Consider the following 23,008-nt stretch of genomic DNA (forward strand, 5'->3'; position numbering starts at 1 on the left):
GGAGTGAACAGAATAGACAAATAATGGTTTGTTTAATGACAATAATATATGTTGACAATACATGAGGATAAACATGCTGCTGATCAAAAAAAAAAATCTGTTAAAAAACCAACCAAAATAAAGACAACCATTTAAACCAAAATTAGGGGGTGCAAAAAATCTGATCTGAACTTCACCAAAACCTGCTCTAACAACAGATAATTGCTGAGACAACAGGTGAATTCCTGCTGTCTCCATACCAAGGTGAAAAATTTGTTGGAAAATGCCAAAGCCCAGGAAACTAGGAATGAAACATGAAATCAGGAACAAACTGTAATACAAACCCTGAACTTATAGGATGTACTCCTCCTCAGGTTTCTTAAAGTGCATGAGAGCTCATCTCCATTGTACTGGGGCTGGAATCCATAGCCCTGGGAAAGGGAGAAAATAAGGATGAAGACAATCACTGATTTTTAAGATAAAACAAAACCCAGAGTGGGTCAATCCCATTTTTTTTAGCTTGAACTTCACTTCTGTGCCATGAATTGCACACAATACTTTATCTCTGCCATGAATTCCATGCAATATTTGATCTCTGTGGCATGAATCCCATGCAATACTTTGTGGCATGAATTCCATGCAATGTTTTCTCTCTCTGCCATGAATCCCATGCAATACTTCATGTCTGTCATGAATTCCATGCAATACTTGCCGACCATTTATCGGAAGGTAAAAAAAAAGTTCATTTTTATTTCAGCACTACAAAGTTTCCACACTAAGCCCAGCACTTACAGAGCCTTCTTCCTCCATGTCCAGGCTGTAGGTGAGGGAGTCATCCGAGGCCACTCCTGCAGGAGGGCTCCATGCCAGGGCCATCCAGGTCACCCCCGCTTCCAGCAGCGTGGGCGGCGCCGGGGCTGGCGGCACCACCCCGGCCGTGCCAAACGTCACCGTCTCACTGAACCCACTGGGGAGGAGATTTGGAACAAGGGTGAGCAGCAGCTGATGTAATCCAGGGGGAAACGCATCAGTTGGTACCCCCTGGGCTCCTGGTTACCTCATTCCAATGTCGTTTTTAGCAGCCAGTCTCAGGGAGTATCTGGTGGAGGGAGTGAGCCTGGTGAGCTTGTACTGCTTCAGGTGCCCGTAGTAACACTCCTTGAAGGGGCCATTCTTCCCCTGGAAAAAAGGGGGATCCACAGTCACTCCCTGATCCCTGCCAAGGTCACCCTCTTCACTCTACATCTTCCTAAATCCCAGAATCTCAGACTGGTTTGGGCTGGGAGGGACCTCATAGCTTATCTTGTTCCATGGGCAGGGACATCTCCCAGGAGAAATGTAATCTCACTCATTTAACAGTAATTCAAAAAGAAATTACTGGGCCTTGGAAATACCAAATCTAATGTATCATAGTTATCCTGAGTCTGCTGATGGTCACCTCAAGCAGTCTTGCTCATAAACCGCATTTGGATTGAGATATCTGATTACTTTTGGTACTGTAGATCTGATCAAATGGTGATAAGAACATTGCAGCTGAAAACAGAACACATTTTGGAAGAAAACACATTTATCCCTTTGTAATACATCTCAGCAAGATGCTCAAGAGCTAAGGGAGATTCATGACACTTCCCAAAGATGCCAAATGCTCATCCATTTATAGAGAACACAGGAATTAATGATGCTCTGGATGACAAATGAGGCAGTTTTACACTGTCCCCTCACACTGATCATTTGTCCCTTTAAAATTGTCTGGAGAGTTGCACCAAAATAGCTGCTGTACCTAAGCAAAGAGTATTTTTAAGTATAATTGCTCCACAGATGTCATTATGACTTTTTTTTTTGTACTAGAAAAGCTCTTACCTCATCCCATTCTAAAAGAAAATTAGTTATTTTGGAACCATTGTCATTTGAGGACTGAAAAGAAAGAAACAATGAAAAAAAGAGTTAAAATCAAGTGGTTGTACTTTTATAAATATTTTTACACATTGAATATTATAAACTCCAACTGCCTTTTAAAACAAGGCTGCTGTGCTACTTCTTTTAGTTCTGATTAGAATATGAATTTTTGAATGGTTTTATTCTATAAAGAAAGCAAATTATATTCTTAGAGCTCTTTTCTTGTGCCTTGCACTGTGTGCTCACCACCTGCCTGAGCAATCTAAGGGTTAACACAAACAACACTTGACACATGAAATGGGAACTTGTTCATTTTCTAACGACAGATTATACAAATAATTTCACTGAAGTCATTTAGCTGGAACCATTTTTCAGCATAATCATAAGAAAAATATGAAAACCCAAGAAAACACAGATAAAAGTCTCCACGGATAGTGGTTACAATCAGAAGTCAAATTAAAAATGAAAATCTATAAAACCAACCAAACAAATATAGTCTGAATGGGTCAGAATAACTAAAAGAACATTAAGCCATATCTATTTATCATCCAGGATCTCAGGCAAAGATATAAATGCTCTGTTTTCTCCTCTCTGCCAGTTCAGAAGAGCCTTGCTACCAACTCTGTCACACTAAAGCTGCAGGCAAGAAACTCAGCAAACATTGAAAGGAAGAGGAAGGAAATAATAATTTCATTATCAATCTTCACTGGGCAACTTAAAAGGCAACGCCTACAGTACACATTAAATTACTGACCAAGCTGATTTAAATACACTGCACAGGAATCCAGCAGATTCACTCAGCCCCAGGTTTGGTTCTTACCTTCCACTGCAAGCTCAGGCTGTTTTTGGTTCTGTTAATCAGTTTAGGGGCAGCTGGACAGTCTGGCTCACAGCTCTCTGTAGTGAAGCTCACCAGTTCTGAAATGGTTTCTTTGATGGAACTGCTGGTTGCTGAAACTCTAAACAAAGGGTAATTAATGATGTGGTTGTTGCACTGGCACCTGGAAATTTAAGGGAAGAGCTGGCAGCTTCAGGAATTTAATCCCAAGCAGTGGCTCACGGTGTGTGCACACAGCAGTGCTGGGGTCACAGAGGTTCACCTGCTGACTCCAAACCCCCATTTCTCATCCTTCATTTACTCTGCCATTACCCTCTGTCACAGGGAGATATTTTAGTGCTGAGATACATGTGGGATACAGGATGAAAACTATGGCAGGTGTTCCCAAATGGTAACAGGATACCTGACTGGACATGAGCCTTTTGCTAAAAACACCTTAAAATTCAAATACAGCCAACACTTGTGCAGGAGCATGGGCACTAGAACAGGCTAAATCATAAAATCCCATTGTTTCAGAGTAATTGTTTCATGTCTGCAGCAGTCCTGCCCCTTTCTCTGGAAAACACAACACACTGTGCAGGTGGAGCTGTGCCCAGCATTTCCCACACTCAGAACTCTTCCACAGCTTCAGAGCAGGCTCCAGGGAATCTTTACTCTCATCTGCTCCAGTGCCCCAGCCCTGTGTGACTCTTCCCACTGTTCCCCTGGTTTGCTTCACCAGCTGCTCTCTCCCTGGCCAGCCCAACACCTCCAGTCAGGATCATTTACTCCTGATCATCCCATCCCACTTCCCATTCCAGCCCATTCCCACTTCCATGCTTGCGCTGCTGCAGTTCAGACAAGCAACTTTGTAAACCAAGCTGACAAGTCAGACTTTCAGACCCAAATTCAAGGCTAAATTATTTCATTTACCACTGACTTCAGCCTACGACAATCTACAGAGTGTTGTTCTAGAAAAATGTTTGTAATTGAGAAATCTGAGAAGACAGAGAAGGTGGCAGGGAAGAAAATGAGGTGGTATTTTAATGAAATTAGAAGATAAATGGGAATTTAGATAGCAAACCCGGTGTCCACAGCATGGTGTGTTTTCAGAGAATTCTTTAACTGCTTGTGTCACACCTTTTCCATGAAGCCACAATAACCCTGTCATTCCCATATCCCCCAAAGCATTATTTCCTCCCCAGCAGCATACCTGGCATGATAATCAGTGGCTGGTCTGAGATCAGGAAGTGTAATTGTTAATTCCTCCCCACTGTGAAAAGGCAAAAACAAATAGAAAGCAGAGTTACAGCTCTTCCTCAAACCTCAGGGCTCAAAGCTCATTGAAAAGCAAAACCACGTAGTGCACATTTAAGTTTCCCACTGTCCACGTAACTCTTTAGTGACATTACTTAAAATTTATTTCATGTGAAGTAGGAAGGTCTGCAAGTCAACAAACAGCTCCTGATAGAGAGATTGCTGATTGGTTAATGGTTTAAACATTGTGCTTAAAGGAAGAAACTAAACTTACACATAGACAGATTTAAATTTTCCATTTTTACCACTGTTGGATATTGCTACTTCAAATGTAAATGCTGCTGGACTATGACTATGGCTCTCTCCATTCTGTGAACTAACTGGGAGATTCCAGGACAGAACGGCTGATCTTGCTTGTATATCAGAAACCTATTAAAAGCATAAATAATGCAAGTAAGTTTGCTTTCTGCAAGAAAAGGTTAATTAGTCAATAACATGGTGTCGCTAATTGGCCTAGGAAGCTCCTCACTGGAGGAATTCTTTACCTTTGGAGTGGGAATATAGAGGCATTCTTTGGATTGCAATGATTTCCTCTTTTCATTACTAAAAGGCTTTCCCTTCCAACACCAAACCAACACCACACTGGGGCAGGAAGAGAAAATTCCTGTATCAACGTTTCCATCACTCATTTGGAGCAAATGTTCAGCTGGGGAGTCTTGGGCAGGACCCCAGATCAGATTCAGGCACAGACACCTCATTTTCTGACAGCTCCCTCACACAATATTCAACCACTGATCCAAAGGACAGCAAAGTGTTCTGTTTTCAAGACTCAAAATCTTGTCTGACTTTTTTTGCTGCTTAATTCCCACACTCCAAATTTTCTCTGCCCAAGGGAACACAGCCCTGTGGTAGCTTTAAGTACAGATGTCAGAAGCAGCAAGGAAAAAGTACTAAAGGACCAAAAAAACCCCTCAAAAGCTGGTGTAAAGGAACACAACCCGTTTGCTGTGTGGATAATGCAGAGAAGAGCTCATTACACATGCTCAAGATCAAACACAGACATTTAAATTACCCTCACCAGACTCCACCTTCCTAAGTAAGTCCCTAAATACTCAAATACTGCTCCAGTTTCTCAAAATAACATAAAAAGAGGATCTATTTGTGTAAATTTTATCCTCAATATTCCTAAATCCTCTCTGCTGAGTAAAGGATGGTTCCAAGAGTGGACAAACTTCCAAGAGTTTAGCAGGCCCCTGGCTTGCAACGTAAAGCCCTCACATACTCTGGAAAACTGCAACAGTGGAATATTCTGGGATTACAGCCTGGCAAACTGAGGAACAGTGAATTTCCATAAACTCTGACAACTAAACTGTATTCATCTTCTCTTATTAAAAAAATAAACCATTAAGAACCAAGAAAAAGGGATTGATAAAACACAAGTTATTTTATAGGAAGCATAGGCCCAGGAAATAATGGGATTTTAGGGATAATACTTACGACTGGCTTGCCAATGCTCAAGTGAGTATCACATTTCTTGGATTCTGTGTCAGATTCTGCAATTCAAACACAAACCAGATTATCCCAAAGCCTGAGAGCAACCCAGGCTGTTACCAAAAGGCCACCACGAGATGGAGTTGGCCTCATTAGGACTTGAACAATGGCTCTTATTGTGCAAAGTTAATTTCCCCTGTTTGTTTTGGCTGCGTGAGGGGCAGAAACACCAACTATCCAAAAGCAACAGTGTTACAAAAACCCTTTTAGTACATCCTGCACAAAGGGGATCTTTTCCTAATGGGCAGAAATAGGTTTTCTTTGACAACACAGAAACATTCCTCCAAAAATGAAAGGTGTTAAAAAAACGACAATATGATCTTATCTCCGTCTTATGTATTTTCCTGGAATTTCTATGGCAAAACATTCCCAGTTTGGAAGAAGCCTGACACTGTCTCAAACCAAAGCAAAGACAATGACACTGCACGAGGTTTTTAGTAACCATGAGGTATTAAAAAGCTGGAATTAGAATTAATTAAACTGCAGCCTCTACAACTGCTCAAATTTTCCTATTTCTTGAAGGTTTAAGTAATTCCCAGTTAAGCAAAAAGTACCACAAACAGCGACACCAGAAGTTCTGGAAATACCTACAGGTCATCCTCGCTGGGAATTTTGATAAGTCCTCGGTCAGAAATGGCAGGGAAGTAAAAAGGTTTAAAATTAAATCTTCCTGAAGACCTTATTTGATAAATATCAAATGAAAGAACGCGATATTACAATGATTTCTGGAGAAAAAAAAATCTAACCATAACAGATTTCAGGCTTCCTCTAATCCTGAGCAGCCAAAGAAATTTCTAAATCCAGCTTTTTCAGAACCTGTTTTGCAATGGATTTATAGAAAATAAGAAAATAATTGAGATTTCCCCTGTCCATGCCACCTACCTCCCATCTCTGCCTCTGGACTGCCCTTTGTTTTTCCTATCTGCTTCTGCTTTAGTGCTCCAACTGCCCCTTGCTGTGCCTTTCCATTCCCATTGGGAATTGTGGCATTGGAAGAATTAAGGACTTTATGTGGTGAGGAGGGAGGGCTGTTCAGTTTATTGTTGGTGTGACCACTGGCTTGTCTGTCCTTTAGTCTCTTCTTGAGGTGTTCCTGCATTTTGAGACTCCTCTCATCCCTCTGGATGAAGTTTGTCCTTCCATGGGAACGAGGTTCTGCACAAAGGGAGAAATTACTTCATTATTCTGTATTATTCATTTGACATCTGAATCTACAAGCTGGAAAAATCACTAAAATCAGAGCCCCTGCAACTTCCCTGTGCTTTGTCATCTGTAAGTGCAGGGATTTTAGAGTTTGGGGTCTTTTTAAACTGAATTTTTTGGGCCTTTCTCCTGTCAGCTGCTCCAGATCCTGCTTTACAGCTGCCTTTCCTCCCTGCTACAGACACATTTTCAAAAAATTAAGCAAACTTAGGACCCAAACTGAATTCTTCAAACACAGCTGTTTTACCCTAAAGTGAGTCAAAATAATTAATTACCAATTTAAGCTTGAGAGACAATGAATGGTCTTCCTAAGTCTAACTTGTGTTCTAACTCTTGGTTATAAAATAAGGATTAGAGCTTGGTTTAATTCAGCATAACCCCAGTCCTTCACTGATTTATTGCTTTGTTCAGTTTTTAAATGGAGTGGGTTTGCACTTCACCCTCCACTATGGATAACGACATTTTTGGGGTTATTTTTGTTCACTTTTCAGCCATAGTGGGACTAAAAAAACCAAAAAAGCATTCATGTATCAAATTAAACGCATTTCCAATAAACTTCATGCCAAGGCTATGACAAAAAAAAAGAGAGCAGAGTTTTAGGGAAAGGTAGGAGCCACTCCTGTGGGATTTACAGTGGCAAAAGTAGGGATGCATGGAAAAGACAACATTTATCAGGTACTGCTTTTGCGTAATTCCTTGAAAACAGAGGATTTAAGCTTTACACAACCACACTTAGCACATGGTGAGTACCTGATCCACAGGGGTGCTCTACGTTAATAACACAACCCCTGGGAATGTGTGGAGGAGGCAGGGCCAAGCCCCAGCTGTCCCTCCCGGCTGCTTCCTGGGATTTGGGGCATTCCCGGGCTCTCACCTTGCTCCTGGAACACGTGTGGTGGCGGGTGCTGGTGGATGAACTGGGGTGGGAGCTCTCCTGTGCCGGGCACCGCGGGGAACACGGGGTGGGGGGGGGGTGGGAGCAGGGCGTGGGGGTGGTGCATATAATGGGGCACGTGGGGAGGAGGGGGAGGATGCATGGAAGGATGGAATTCCCCTGAGTGGGGCACCACCACCACTCTCCGAACTCCATTTTCTTCCACCACCTGCCGGGAAGCGGGAGAAATCAGCTGTGAGTCCAGAGAGAATCCCATAAAACACTGTACATTTAACAAGGAATTTCCCTGCTCCAGGTCACACCCAGCACCTGACAGCAGGGGTTTGCACACCAGACTGGATTCCATGGAAACCAGGCATGTTCTGCTGGGATAAAGTGGAGTTTGAGGCAGTCAGCTGTGAGAAGCTGAGCCTCACACCCCAAAGTGCTGAACAATCACAGAGTCCCAGGATGGTTTGGGTGGGAAAAGACCTCAAATTTCATCTCATCCCATCCCACCCCCTGCCATAGGCAGGGACACCTTCTACACACCAGGTTGCTCCAAGCCCCATCCAACCTGTCCTGGAACACTTCCAGGGATGGGAGTCCACAACCTGTTCACTCCCGCATCATTTTACTCCACTTTGGCAGAATCCAAGAGAACTACCCCCGGGCTCCTCCAGAGACTGGGAACACAAAGTTATCCCCTCATCTGACAAGAACAGTCCAAGTAACTCAAGCTCTGATTTAAAGCTTCTTTGCAACTTCTCAATCCCTGTCACAACAACCAAGGGAAAACAACCCAACCCTGCAGGTTTCAGGTGACAGCAAACACAGAACAAATAAATGTGGTTTTCAGGCTGAGCAGCTCAGCGCTGCCAGGGCTTTGCTCAGTGTTTGCACTCAGGGCTCCATTTCACAGGATCAGACATTGTCTGGGGGAATCTTTCCTCAAGGTCTGCAGAGCTGAGAACAGCAGAAGCCTGAAATGCAGCTGTGTGCAAAAAGAAACTGCCTGGAGAACCCAAGAACTCACAGTTGCAAGTTTCAAACCTACTCAGAACACTCCTGATTTTCAACGTCACTACAACATGAGTCCTGTTTCCACATTTGGTTTTAATTATTTCCCTTAAAAGCGCATTAATTTAGAAATAAATCACACTGGGAACTGGGAGTATCTCTGGTAACAACACACAGATCTGACCTGCTGTGGCTGAACAACACCCAGGAGTGGAAAATCCATGGGAGTGGAAAAGCAAAGCTGGGAGAGCCCAGAGCCCTGCTCATTTCCCAGGCACGTCACCGGAATCAGTGTTTGCATCACTACCACACTCTGCACTCTGCTCCAGCAGTGCTGCTTTGCTGGATTTTCAGGAGATCAGGGCTGGTAAAGAAAGGGGCACTGAAAACTCTGATGGATTTTTATATTAAAATAGAAAACCTGCAGCCAGTTGGGACTGTTCACATGACCCAGCTTCACCCTGCAAACAGGACTGATGAAAAATAAACGTGGATCCTGTTCATGGAGCTGAGTCAGTCAATTCAGAGCTGTCCTTGTTACTAAAAGTGTCTTTTGCTGCTGGGAGTAGGATTAAAAAAATCCTGGAAACCGGATCAAACATTACACAGTAACAGAGGTGACAGAGCCCACAAAAATAAAGAGAAATAGCTGGTGAGTTCAGTGGAAAAAACAGCTTTTTTTCACAGCTACAATCATCAACAAGTAACAAAAACATTATAAAATTCCCCCCCCCCCCCAAACACACTGCAAGAGAAGGATAAATAAATGTACCTGAGATACGTAACCGGGAGGCACAAAAATCGGCGGCATGGAACCGTTTGGTGACATCATAGGGACATGTGCTGGACCTGGGGAGGACAAGGGGCCACTTTTTAACAACCATGGCTTTTCCCACCTGGAGACACCTTTTTCCAAAGGTGGGAGCTCACCCTGGAGCCTGAAACATCAGGAATTGCATCCTATTCTCTGCTCGATTATTGGCTTTAGCCCAACCACCACACTTTGGTCGACAGTGTCTTTTTAATTGCACAAAAATCAGTATAAATAATTTGTGACAGCTAAAAATCTGTAGTAATGCAGGCAAATGCATGTACTGGAGTAAAGCTGATCTAGGAACTTTAAAAAAAAATTTTAAATACATTATTTTTCATGTTAAGCTCAAGGGAAGTATTCCTGTAGGGGATTTGATGAAAGCAAAATGGACATATTTTATATAATGTCATGTAAAATGGTGACAAATACTCCAAAAATGGAAATACTGATAAATTCAACTTGACTTACAGGAGATATTTTGCCCTGACTCGGATTTTCTGTCACTTACTGAGAAGGTAAAAAGGAATTTGTAGGCACGGAGTGGAGCAATGATTCCCCCACCTTACAGCACAGGGAGGCCCCAATGCCCGTGAAATTTGTTTAGATTACTGTGGATTAAATGCCATATAAATCATGTGTGAAGAGCCTGGGAAGACACTTATTCAAGGATCACTGCAAACCCAGCTTCTGGAAATGAAAATCTGCAGGATGCAGGGAATCCTGGCAGCTTCCCAGTGCTGCCTCATTTGTGCTTGGACACAAACTGAAAAATCTGATGTATTCCAGTGCAGAAAACGTATCTGACATCACAGAAAAAAACCAATGGAACAACTCTAGAACCAAAATATCTGGATTCAGGACTTCAGCTTCTCTTTACCTTGAATGCACTGAATGTGTCCATCTTCAGTTGTAATTGTAAATGTTTCACCTGGGTTTACCTGGACAAGAATCACCTGGAGGAAATAAAACAAAAATGAGGGGTTGGGGGCTTTTTAAATTTCAGGAATTCTCTGTGGGGGAAACCCCTTCTCTTCAGAGACAAACAACAACAGAGCTTTGGCAACCTTGGAGTAAAAAAGGAAGATGAGACACTGATGGGTAGAATGAGATTTCTTCGTACTTTTGACATAAAATCCTTGTATTTTTTCTCTGGTTACTACCAGAAGTGCGTCACCTGATACACATGAAATAAGCTTCTAATTTCAAGTTTCCCACTGCTTTTTCTGCTTTTACTGAGGCAATAAATGACCTGAGATTCACACTGCATTCCAGGCTCTTCCCACCACCCCTGCCCTGCAGCTCCTGTAAGCCCAGGTGTGTGTTTTCCCTGCGTAACTGTGTGAGGAATCCAACCCCAGTGACATCCTGCAGGTCCCTTTGGACATGGCCATGTCTTTGTGCACACAAATCCAAGTGGAGCTGTGCCAGGCTCACTCCTCTGGCAGTGCTGGGATCCCAAACCATCCCCTCACCCTGCCCCAGCTTCAGGGGAATTTTGGCAGCTGCACTTTTATTGTAACATCTATGATATTACACAGCTAATCCTTTAATAAAAGGAGGGTTTGACTAGGTAAGAACTGCAAGCACACAATTAAAATTCCACCCTGGTGACAGCTGGCACTGCTGTAAAAATGGAAATAAAATGTATTTGTTCAAGTAGCTGTGAAAATCAGTATAATTTTCTTTCATTCAATTTTTACAAAGTATATGTCATTCATGCAGTGACAGTTGTAGCAGGTAGACGGGACCTAAAGAAATCATTTAATTCCTGGCAAAATGAGCTACACGTGACATTAACAAATGAATCTGTTCTGTGTTGCCACATTTTCAGTGATGGAGCTCCCCAGACACCACAGTTTCACTGCTCTCAGCACTGCAGACTCCAAGGATAAACTGGTAAATTCTATTTAACACTGGGGTTTTTTGCAGCTTCTGCATATTGGTGTATTAATCTTTGATTTTATTTTTCATAACCTCCCTTGTAGGGGAGAATCGATGCTGCTTGTACAGGGGAGATTTTCTTTGGGTGGATGAGTTGTTTCTGGATATAAGTAAGCCACCAAAACCCCTGAAAAGGCCATTTAAGCACTCAGTAATTTTTATGATGGCTCCAGGAGAAGGAGAGATGGCAGAGAATGCCTTTAAAAGTGGCATAATTCGCATTAATAATGAAATTTATGCAGATTTGTCACTTCAGAATACAAGTAAATGTATGACTTAAATGCTAATGAATTTCTTGGAGTAAAGAGAGAAGCGGTGTTAATTGTTCGAAGAAAACTGATAATAATGGGCTGGGGATCTGCCAGAGCACAAAGAACAGGAAAAAGATTTGCTGGGGACCCAGGATTCCACAGGCAGAGATTGACCCCAGGAAAAGGCTCACCTTTGAGGGCAAAATTCAGAGGCAAGAAAGGGATCCTTTAAGAGATTCAGAGCCTCTGAGGGTGTCACATCTTCAGAAAATGTTTCAATTAACTCCAGTTCTCAGAATCAGCTCAGGAGAACTGAGGGAAGGATCCCAATTGAGTGCTGCAATCACAGGGCTGCAGCAGTTGGGAGCCTGGAATTCCAGGAATGCACAGGCAACATCTTAGAGCAGTGACTCACTGTAATTAATGAAGCAAATGCAGCCCCAGCCACCTTCCAACAAGGAAAAATTTCCAGGAAGCTCCAGTGTTGCTAAGGAGTGGATCTGAGCCAAGTGAGACACGGGGAGTGCTGAGCCCAGGAGATGCCAACGCCTCCAGATGTCCCGAGCACCACTCCAGGGCTGGTGGCACCAGCACAGCCAAAGCTGTTCCCAAGCATCAGCCACTGCTCTGGTTTTATCCCTTATCCACACACATTTTTGGAACCAGAAACCCTTCCAGAAAACTTCCAACTTTAGCTTAAAGTGAAATGAAACTAATGGATTAACTGGAATTGGCCAAACACACAAGTCTGACTTCTCAAAACAAATCACTGTACAATAATTAAGGATTAGCCCCGTCTTTCACAGCACTGGCAGTGAAATAATTAAAAATCCTCTGCATTAATAAAGATTCTAAGTTAAGACTCTCTTTAAAAGATTCTTTTAAACTTCAAATCTGTTCTTCAAATGCATCTCCACGACACAACACTTTCGTTTCCATTTTCTTTAATCTCACCTGACTGCAAAGTCTCCTCTAGGTTCTAAAAATGCCAGTGACTGTCACCTCCATGTCCCACACACACAGCTCTGGGGACAGGGGCCAATTAAATCTACTTGATCTCTTTTCCTCATGAAACCTGAACCACCTGAGTCACCTCCCAGCTGGGCAGGGCTGAAATTTCACCTTCTAATACTAGAACTTCAGAAACATCTTAGAGACTTTGCTCATTTCCAGACACCCTCATTGTACTTCCATCTCCAGAGTCTGAGGCACAAAGGGAAAAGGACTTTTTCTTCAATAAAGCCCATTTTTCCAAGCACACAACCAAAACAACACAGATTTATCCTTCTTATCTGCAACAATGACAAATTGAAGATCTCATTTAAACTTTTGCATTTATGGCCTATCAGACCTCAAAGGATGGGAAGACCTCCCAGTATTTGTAGTACAAAGCACTCAGCTCTTACTGCCAAACACTAAATTCACATTTACTGACCATTTACGCATACTTGGGCTTCAAAATTGTTCTGCTGCCACTTTTACCTGCATGTCTAATACTACCAGGGACTTCTGAAGGGTTGTGTTCAACAAAGCTCTAAACAAAGCTCTAAAGTTTCAACTAAATACACTCAGGTTTCACCACTGCACCGTAATTATTAATGATGACACTTAAAACCAGGAAGCCAAGGTCTTTCCTTTCATTTTCCTGTAATAGATTTCCTCTGCAATCCCTTGCTAATCTTTATTCATTATTTCACAGGAGTTTCCAAACCTTTATTAACCCCCTAATTTTTCCTTTGATTTTTGGAGTGTGCAGCTCCATTTTAAAGCCCTCCTTTCACACCTGTCCCCTGGCTTGGAGCTGAATGATTTTTTCCTCTCTCCATTTGCACTTCTGTTTAACTCCTGACATCAGTGCTCAGAACCACATCCATTCCCAGTTTTGCAGATCAGTAGCAGAGCTGCCTGGTTTTTGTGGAGCCACGATCCCAGTTGCTCCCAGTGCTCCCAGTTCAGGGCTCACTTGCCTGCTGGATGCTGTCTCCGTTGACCATGTGAGGTAGAAGTGGCACTTCATTCAGCAGAGGTGTAGCTTCCAGGGGGGGCGGCTGGTCAGCCATCATTTCTTGGGATTGTTCATGGACACCTGCTCACCTCAACCACCTGCTCCAAGAAAACACAAGGATAGGGTCAGATCCGGCTCTTCCTTCCTTAAATCATTCCCTGTTTGTTTGACAAACTCGGCTTGTGGGGCCCTGCCAACTCAGAATATTCCCAGTGCACCCAAACAGTCCAATATTATCCTGTTTTGCACTTCTAACTCCTTTCATGGAAGCAATAAATATCCTTCTCCCCAAATTCTCCCCTTAAATCATCAGGAATATTCAACTTGCCATGCCACGAGTGCTGGAATTGGTACCTCAGCACAGCAATTACACAGTAGAGGAATTTACATTTATACAGCAGTTTATTCCTAAATTTGCACTTCAAATTCCTAAACTGCTTCCACTCCAGACCCCAAGCTTTAGGCTAACTAATGCACATAGCACATTTACATTTTAGTGATGACCAAAAAAAACCCCCAAACCATGCAATTTCTCCAATACAGAATCTGTCATGGTGAAAACAAAGCTGAAGACAACATAAAACCCCACTCTGTCCCCAAATCTTTGACTGAGCACCATGGAGAAATGTGAATGGAAAAGTGCTGCAGAGTCGTGGGCTTCCAAGAATAATCTGTAATTAGAGCAAGTCAAAATACACATGACACAAATTAATTATAGTCATTAGAGCAAGTCAAGCTACAAGCTCCAAATGGTAGGGAATTTTCAGTGTATAGTTAATCCAGCATCCATAAAAAGCACAAGATAACAGGATACAGGAAATGCTGACACTTCCTTCTCCTTTCCCATTACCTCCCATAAACCAGAAGGCAAAATGGGGTTAGGAGAGGCCAATTCCTTAAAAATAAAAAGCAAACCACGAAACACCCCCCTAAATCTGTGCATGAACCAAGTCAGGCTGTTTAAAAATGTCAAATCCTTGTTCAGTTCTCCACAAGCAGCACGGAAAGGGCAGTGTTTGGGGAAGAAAAAAAGAGGAAAACAGCTTAATTCTGTACCCGTAGGTCTCAATTTCCAGCAAATTAGAAACAATAGGAGAAATAGAATTAATATCATTTCTTCTGGTTTTAACTCACTTTGTACAGAAAAATCAGTAAGAAAGCTGAGATTACAGATTTTTCCTGTGTTATCAAGTCAAGGCAAAGGAGCTCGTGGAATCCACTGATAAAACCCCCATTCCTTCTTTGCAAAAGCATCTCAAAATCAGAGATAACAATCAATCACACAGACACAAAATGCAGCACAGCAAACTCCTCAAGACTTCCTCAAACCCAGCTCCTTTCACAAGGAAATTGTTTTCCAGGGCAGCTCCAGTAACAATTTTAAGAAGCCAAACATCACTGCAAGGTGCAAGGGCTGGACAGGACCTCAAAGATCAAATTTGTACCAGGTTTGGCCTAAATACACTTAATAAATATACTGAACTGCCTTAGCATGCTATTTGTTTCCTGAATAACATAATCTCCTTTTTGTCAGGTTTGGAATTGCCTCTGCCAAGGACACAAATTTTAGCTATTCCACTTAAAAATCCCTGCCTGGAACAGTAAAATTCAGGCAAAGGTTTCTTCCTCTCCACCTCTCCCATTTTCTGAGGCTGGATCTAAGCCTTAAGAGCCGTAACAGGAATTCACAACACACAGGCAAAATGAAAATTCTTTATTTTATATATGCATATGAATTCCCTGAATCTCTGAATCTCAAAAAAACCAGAAATTAGTACTTAAAATAAAGGGGAAACCCCTTTACCAAAAGGCAACCCCATCTGCGTTGAAATTCAACTACCCCAAATAAGCAGCTGCAGAAAAACGTGTTCTGAAACAGGGCCCAAAGGCACCTGCAACTTTAAATAAACGTTCAGAGTTTCTGTGCTCATCCTCTGCAACTTCAAATAAAGGTTTGGAGTTTCTCTGCTCGTCCCCTGCCTTGGCTGAATTTAATTCTCTCCTTAGGACAAATTGTAGAGCAGAACCCCAACATTCCCGTGGTTTTTAGAACCCTTCATCTCCTGCCTAATGACACAGGGAGGGTTTAATTTACATGGACAACTCCACACAGTTTCTGCCTGCTTAGTGCTGTGACTTCATTTCTCAGAGGAAGAATTTAGTATTTGGAGTATCAGGATACAATTGGTTTTAAACTGTTAATGATAACTCCAAAAATAGCCAATTTTGTGTCTTAGTAGCAATGGCCACATGGTCAGAGAAAATAGAAGTAGTGACAGAAACAAAACCATCTAAAGAGGTTTTTGGGCAGTTTCACCTGGCTCAGAACGTTGATATTTTCCTGTGCAGCTGGGCTGGGGTGGCTACAAGTGGCAGAACACTGAGGACAAAGAAGGACGTCCTGACAGATTAGAAAAAAACAAGTTATTTTGGGTTTTGAGCACTGCTTCATTCCTTGAAAACACTGATAAGAGCAGCAAAAACACCCTGCCCTCCAAGGGAACAGAGTCAGTGAATGTGGGACTCAACCCCTTCCCACTTCAACAGGTAAAACTTTTCCAGGGAAATGAATTCCCAGATTCACCTCCCCAAAGCGTCCATTTAACTCGAGGAAGTAGGTGGTATTTGGGCAAATAAAAAGAAAATTCCTGAAAAGTTATTACATACTCAGCACAATTTCCTGCAAAACAAAACAAAGACAGAGCTCTATCTTGAAAAGCCATTTCCCAACACCCTCCCACGGCTGGCCTGGAGCAGGGAATCCAGTCCTGCTCAGCCCTCCCTGCAGGGCAAGGCTGCTCCCAAGGGAAAGGTGGAGGACAATCACCACAGGGGCAGAGGGGGAGATTCCAGCATCCCGAACCCACCTCCATCCACACTCCCAGTCAGGGCATCACGGAATCCCAGGATGGTTTGGGTTGGAAGGGACCTTAAATCTTCTCCAGCTCCACCCCTGCCATGGGCAGGGACACCTCCCACTATCCCAGGCTGCTCCAAGCCCCATCCAACCCGGCCTTGGACACTTCCAGGGATCCAGGGGCAACCACAGCTTCTCTGGGCACCCTGTGCCAGGGCCCAACCACCCTCACAGGGAAGAATTCCTTCCCAATATCCCATCTAACCCTGCACTCTGCCAATGGGAAGCCATTCCCTGTGTCCTGTCCCTCTAGGTCCTTGTCCAAAGTCCCTCTCCAGGTCTCCTGGAGCCCTTCAGGCCCTGGAAGGGGCTCTGAGGTCTCCCCCGAGCCTTCTCTTCTCCAGGCGAGCACCCCCAGCTCCAGGGCAGAGGAGCTCCAGCCCTTGGAGCAGCTCCGTGGCCTCCTCTGGACTCTCTCCAGCAGCTCCACATCCTTCCTGTGCTGGGAGCCCAGGGCTGGAGGCAGCTCTGCAGAGGGGCAGAACTCCCCCCTTCCTCCTGCCCATGCTGGGAACAAACCCTGGAATCTGGGGCTCCTGGGGACCAGAGCATGTCCAGCCTCTCCTCCACCAACACTCCCGAGTTCCCAAGTTTCACATCATCCCTAATACTCTGTCATTGATTCCAGGCTTCCCTAAAGCCTTGGATTTCCCCTAAACCAAGTCAGCTTGGAGAGGCAAACCCAGCTGGGGGTGTTCATGGACCAGAAGGAACAACCCACCCACAGGGAGAACTGCATCCAAGAGCTGTTTGGTCCACTTTATTCCATCAAATCTCAGGAAGAGCAGCTCAAACTGCTTTTGCCGTGGTCTGTTCTTGGCAGTGAGGGATTTATCATCCCCAGGAACTATTCAAGTGGTCAGGGGGAAAAAAAAACAAGGAAAAAAGTACAGTCCTGGGAATTAAGAGGCTGCGCTGACATTAAAGATGAGATAATACACTAAATCTTAAATTAAATAAATAAAAATCTTAAATAAATAAAAATAACAATAAACTAAATAATATATAATAAATAAACCAAAATAACTAAAAAAAAGCAGGAAAAATCCCATCTGGAAGCATTAAAGACCAGGCAAACTTTGTAATTTATAGGAATGAACTGAAGTTTAGTGACTCATTAAATATGAATCAGTAGCAGAATTTGTAGAGGTGTCTCTACAGCTTTGTCACCCTGTCCTGGAGATTTTTGACTCAGTGTGGAATTAAACTGATTAAATTTTAGAAAGGTTACATTTTGCAAGGGCACTTCTGGCCTGATTCATTTCTTTGCAGTGGTTTCTACTACACATCAGCTAAAGGTCATTCCCAAACCTGGCTGAGCTGAGGGATGAATTCAGCCCACAGAGCATGAGAGCCATAAAAAAATAAAATAATTGGGATTAATCATCTCAGAAACAAACCTGAAGCTGAAGGAAGTGATAGCGGGCAACACATTTCTAAGTTAAACAGCTTGAGCTTTTGTTTTCAAAGATTATTCAACACACACACATCTAAAAAGCTGAAATACGGTAATTTTTCCCAATAAAACATACTTTAAACTAAATAAACCCAATCCATGTTGTAAAAATGGGCTCTGAGAAGTGTTCTAGAGTAATTCAACAGTCTCATGTAACATGGTCATGGTTCCCATATTCAAAGGAAGGCAACATTTTCCAGGGACACTCACCCTACAAAGGCTTCTAAGAAAAACAGAAAATCTCCAGGACTGCCCTTCCAGTAAACAATTCCCATCCACAGCGGCTGGGCCTGACCTCACTTCCTGCCATAGTAAAAATGCCGAGCCTCTGGAAGGCTCCAGCATCGGCCTTCCCTTTGCTCCAGCCCAAATTCCTCCCCGGCAGAGCTGCTGGAGCCCGGCCAGCTCCCAAGGAGCCGCTCAGTGTTCATTGATTCCGGGCTCCCATTTCCATGGAAAACAGCTCTTAAGCTCCCTGACGGATGGAGCAGAGGAAAGGGAGCTCATGAGGGCTGTCTGATATGGGATCATCCCGCCTCAGGTCTGGAAAACAGCAGGGATTCACACAAGACAGTCGGAAACTCTAAAATTGTCTCCGATGGTCTGGATCCAAAGTGGAATGATGAGTAATTCCAGGGCATGGGGGCAGTTACAGACAAATGGTTGGAGCTGGGGATCTTAGAGGTCTTTTCCAACCATAACGACTCCATCAATGTTTTGTAAACTTCTGGGAAGAACTCCCAGTATTCCTAAGCCTCCTTCAGCCGTTTCCAGTGTGCAGCTCAGGATGAGGCAGCACATCAGCTCTGTCACTTCCACTTGAATGGCACAGGAGAAACAACATCAAAATTACCACAGCCATATCTGGAAGAAAGGTTATGGCCAGAAGAATTTTCCAAGATAAACACATCATTCCTGTTTTAATTTACAATTTACAGACATGTTTCTCTTTAGGCACTAACAATGAATTTGCAAGTATTTACTGCAGGGCATGTAAGAACAAAGAGGTTGTTTATTTCTTAATCGTAATATAAAAAAAAAAGAACAATTTAATAAACTGAAAAAATAACTTTTTCATTTGAATTGTATCCTTTAGTCTTGTTAACAGAATGTGAGATTATCTGTTGTGCAAATGTGTTGCAGCATTATGGATTTAACAAGTTTCAAAGTTCCTGTTGTCTCATATTATTTTCCTATTATATTAAAAACCTCTCTCCAGCATGATCTCACACAGACTAAATGGGAGGAACACTGCAGACAGGAGTGGATCAGCTCCATTCCACTGCCCAGAGCAGAAACCAAACAGATTTCATGAACAGTGAAAAGTAAGTTTATAATCCCAGACAGAAACTGTCCCAAAGGCTGGATTTTCATTACAGTAAGTGCTGGATTTAAGATGAGAAAGGAGCATATTACTTAAATGGCAACTTTATCTTTTTTTTAAATACAGTATGCCTAAGTTAGAAAGAACAATGTGTCCAGGAAGGAGAGAATGAAATTCAGCAGAGACTTCCTGATTTCCAGGTTCAGTGCCTTATGCAACCTGCCAGCCTGAAGTAAACTACTCTCATACTGCTCTTTACTAAAAGCAGTATTGTATAAACACCTAAAGCTTTACTTACACCTTTTTATACTGACAGAATTACTAATTATTATTATAAATATTATGTAATATATAAAAAGTATAGCCAATTTATTTTCTCTAAGTGGGAGGAAAAATCCCATGTTCTCTGATAAAGAAGTGTTACTGCCATGCCTTAAAATCCAGGTCTCCTGCAAACTGAGGCTCTGAGTATTTTACGCACACTCCACTCTGTCAGTTCAACTTTCCATCACTCAGCTCCAAAGGCAAAAAGAACAACCACAGAGCCAACCCAAAGCCATCCCCAACGTCAGGCTAAGGAATAACCTTGCCAAAAAGATCCAACCTTAATTATCACTCCTAAAAACCCCAGATATGCCCCACGCAATTCTGAAGCAGGAAAAATCAGGGAAAAAAGACCCAAGCTGCCCTCTCCTACCCAAGCTTTTCCAATAAACAGCATTAACAAGGTGTTGGAGGTACCATCCCAGTCCTAAAATAGTTTGTGCCCCAGGACCACACGTGAGATCTGAGCAAGATCAAGGCAAGGAGAGATTTAACAGCAGCTCAGTTACAACCCAAGCTCTGGAGGGACCACCCCCACTCCATAAGTCATCTGTTCCCCACTAAATCCATGTTTTGATTAAAATCCTGGAAATCATTTGTAACGACCCCCGAGGGAATTAGGTCGCAGCATCTTGTGGGAAATTTGGCTTCCAGCCAGGAGGGCAACACAGCCTTGAGCCTGAAAATGTCCCTCACGATTTACCCAACAAATGGGCTCAAATATTCTTAACACTGAGAGAGCTCACCTGAAAATGTCCCTCATGATTTACCCAACAAATGGGCTCAAATATTCTTAATATTGAGAGAGCTCACCTGAAAATGTCCCTCATGATTTACCCAACAAATGGACCCAAATATTCTGAACATTGAGAGAGCTCACCTGAAAATGTCCCTCAGGATTTACCCAACAAATGGGCTCAAATATTGCGACTATTGCGAGAGCCTGACCCACGGATGGCTTTGACCCTGGTGAGGTCTGTGACCCCAGGAAAACAAAAAACCTCAACAAAATTCCACCCCAGCTCCACACACACAGGACAAGGCTTCCACACTCTGCTCCAAGTATTTGCTTTCAGCACTGACCAAATTACAAATGATTTTTAATTAAGTATTAATGCTCATCTCTCAGGCCTCAATGCTCCTAAAATTCTCCCTGGAGGAGGGTTAAGATTGGGATGGAAGCCCTCCTTTCCCAGATATCAAAATCCCTAAAAACACCCACAAACAGCAGATCCAACAAACCAAGGCCACCGACCTGAGGGATCCTATCAACTTTCATCCTCCCTCCCTCATCCCTCTGGATCGGGTTCCTGAGGGAGCGTGCCAGGAAAGCAATCAAACAATTGTCCCCTGCATCCTCCCACAGCACCTCCCCAGCACTTCAGGATTGTTTTCCAGCCTGAAACTCCATCCCTCAGGATTCCAGGGACAGACAGGCCAGTGCCCACCCTGCAGGCGTACACACGTTTTTCCAGGGGCTGAACAACTTTCTGCTGCTCTTCCTAAGAGAAACTCCACTGGGAAGAGCTGGGAGCTGGGCAGAAAAGCTCTCTCAGTGCCCAGAGTGCATTAGATTTGATTTGAGCTGTTATTTAATATTATGCTCACATTAAGGCCATGCCTGTCCTCAGAATTATTCATTTAGGAGGCCTGTAAAGTTGGCAATAACAGTTTCTGTAATGTAAACATGACATAACTTTTAGATAAATATTTTCCTTCGTTGTTTTAGTTCTTTTATGGCTTTTCTCTTATTGCCAGAAAAGCAGAGTTGAATTCTGAGCACTTGTGTGCTGCTTCCTAAGTGACCAGTCCCATAAGCCAAAACTCAGAGGAGTTCCTGAAAGGTCATATTCCTGTCCTAATCCAAATCCTGCTTCTACAAATATTCCAGAGAACTGAGCACCTCAAAGGACTGAACCATTAAGGTGCTTCATTCTTATTTGAACTTAAAAAAATAAAGGGATTAAGGAATTTTCTAGCTGCAAAAATGTTGTTACCAAAAAAAAAAAAAAGTAAAACTACCTTTTTTCCACCTGTCAGGAAGGGGACACTTTCTGGAATAAGCCAAGGTGCTCATTTCAATGTCTTAAAGCTAAACAAAGCAAAAAACTTTCAAGCTTAGATGAAAAAACCTTTATTAAATGCAATTTAACAATGTACTTATTTTCAATATGATTTTCCAAGTTTAAAACGGTGAATTTAAAGCCACATTATTCTAGGTTTTTTTAGGCCTTGAAGAAAACCAGTATATTTACACACTAACCATATACTATGGAAATTCTGTATCCAAATGGTTCTCTAAATCCCGTGGAAGCTATGGAAGCAGTAGACACCATAGTCCACGGAAAAGTAATCCCAAAAAACTTCTGCCCAGAGGCACAAGACAGAGCACAAGCCCTGGTGTGTGCCTGGAATTCTCTCTTGGACCTGAACTGGTCAGCAAAAAGGCAGCTGGAATTCACACCTGGAAGGAACACAGAGCTGGGCAGATGAAACAAAGCATTTCCAAGTGTGCCAAGGTTTGCCAGCTGGGAACTGCAAGTTCCTACAGGGAGCTGCACCCGCTCCCAAGGCTGTGAAATTCAGGAGAAGGATCTGCGTAACTGAGCACAACTCCCCCCTACAAGACAAATTTGTCATAAAGTGGAAGTTAAAATTGAAGCCATTTTATGATAACTTTTTCCCTGAAAACAAAAGGAGTTCTGCCCATTTACCAGATTCCAGGGGAAAAGTTCTGTTTGAAAGCCTGGAAGCAACCCAAAGGAATGGCTGCTGTATGTGCAGGCACATTCCCTCCAACAGGAACACATCATTCCACAGCACCTGGTTCATCCCAGTCCCTCCCTCCAGCCAGAACACCCAGCTCATGGCAAGGAATAAATATTAAGGATATCTAAAAGCTTTTTAAAGAATCTTCCAGTGAGGACCAGGAAAACTGGGGAATTTAAGTGCACCCTGAGCTGGGCTGCTCTGCTTTGTCCTATGCCAAACTTGACTGAAACCTCCTGGGATTGAGCCAGGAAAGCACCAAACCTGAGCCTTTTTAGTGACAGATCTGGGTGATACCTCCACAAATTTAGGGAGCAGTATAGGATAGAAGACACACTCACAGCTGCTATGAGACAGAGGTGATCCAAAAGCTCTTTTCCAAATGTTTGCATTCTGTATCTCCACCAATTTATTTACTTTAAACTCAACTCAGGGAGGGCAATCACGCAGTTTATTAAAACCAACAGCAACAAGATAATTTCCAGGAAAGGCTCCCTACCATGAGACAGCTCAGAGCAGTCAGCTGCTGTCTAACCCAAAAACAGAAGGAAAATCAGGACTTCACAGGTGGAACACAAGCAGGAGTTTGTTCCCAGGTTTCTGCAGGCTC

The 23,008-nt window shown here is 43.0% G+C and overlaps 1 protein-coding gene across 3 annotated transcripts in view; it reads right to left on the reverse strand.

Moving 5' to 3' along the window:
• LOC104691348 (fibronectin type-III domain-containing protein 3a-like) overlaps positions 1-23,008 on the reverse strand; it is a 39,028-nt gene that overhangs the window by 9,320 nt on the left and 6,700 nt on the right. For all 3 annotated transcript variants that reach the window (XM_039571979.1, XM_039571981.1, XM_039571980.1), the window contains 13 exons: positions 13,571-13,706; positions 10,289-10,364; positions 9,370-9,446; positions 7,578-7,806; positions 6,383-6,655; positions 5,447-5,502; positions 4,224-4,378; positions 3,906-3,965; positions 2,696-2,834; positions 1,840-1,893; positions 1,037-1,158; positions 772-946; positions 324-410 (listed from right to left, as the gene is read on the reverse strand). In XM_039571979.1, coding sequence (XP_039427913.1) covers positions 324-410; positions 772-946; positions 1,037-1,158; positions 1,840-1,893; positions 2,696-2,834; positions 3,906-3,965; positions 4,224-4,378; positions 5,447-5,502; positions 6,383-6,655; positions 7,578-7,806; positions 9,370-9,446; positions 10,289-10,364; positions 13,571-13,666 — 1,599 coding nt within the window. In that variant the 5' untranslated portion in view covers positions 13,667-13,706. The remainder of the gene's footprint in view (positions 1-323; positions 411-771; positions 947-1,036; positions 1,159-1,839; positions 1,894-2,695; positions 2,835-3,905; positions 3,966-4,223; positions 4,379-5,446; positions 5,503-6,382; positions 6,656-7,577; positions 7,807-9,369; positions 9,447-10,288; positions 10,365-13,570; positions 13,707-23,008) is intronic.

This window comes from Corvus cornix, chromosome 4A, assembly GCF_000738735.6.
Source record: "Corvus cornix cornix isolate S_Up_H32 chromosome 4A, ASM73873v5, whole genome shotgun sequence".
In the NCBI taxonomy this organism is placed as follows: Eukaryota; Metazoa; Chordata; class Aves; order Passeriformes; family Corvidae; genus Corvus; species Corvus cornix.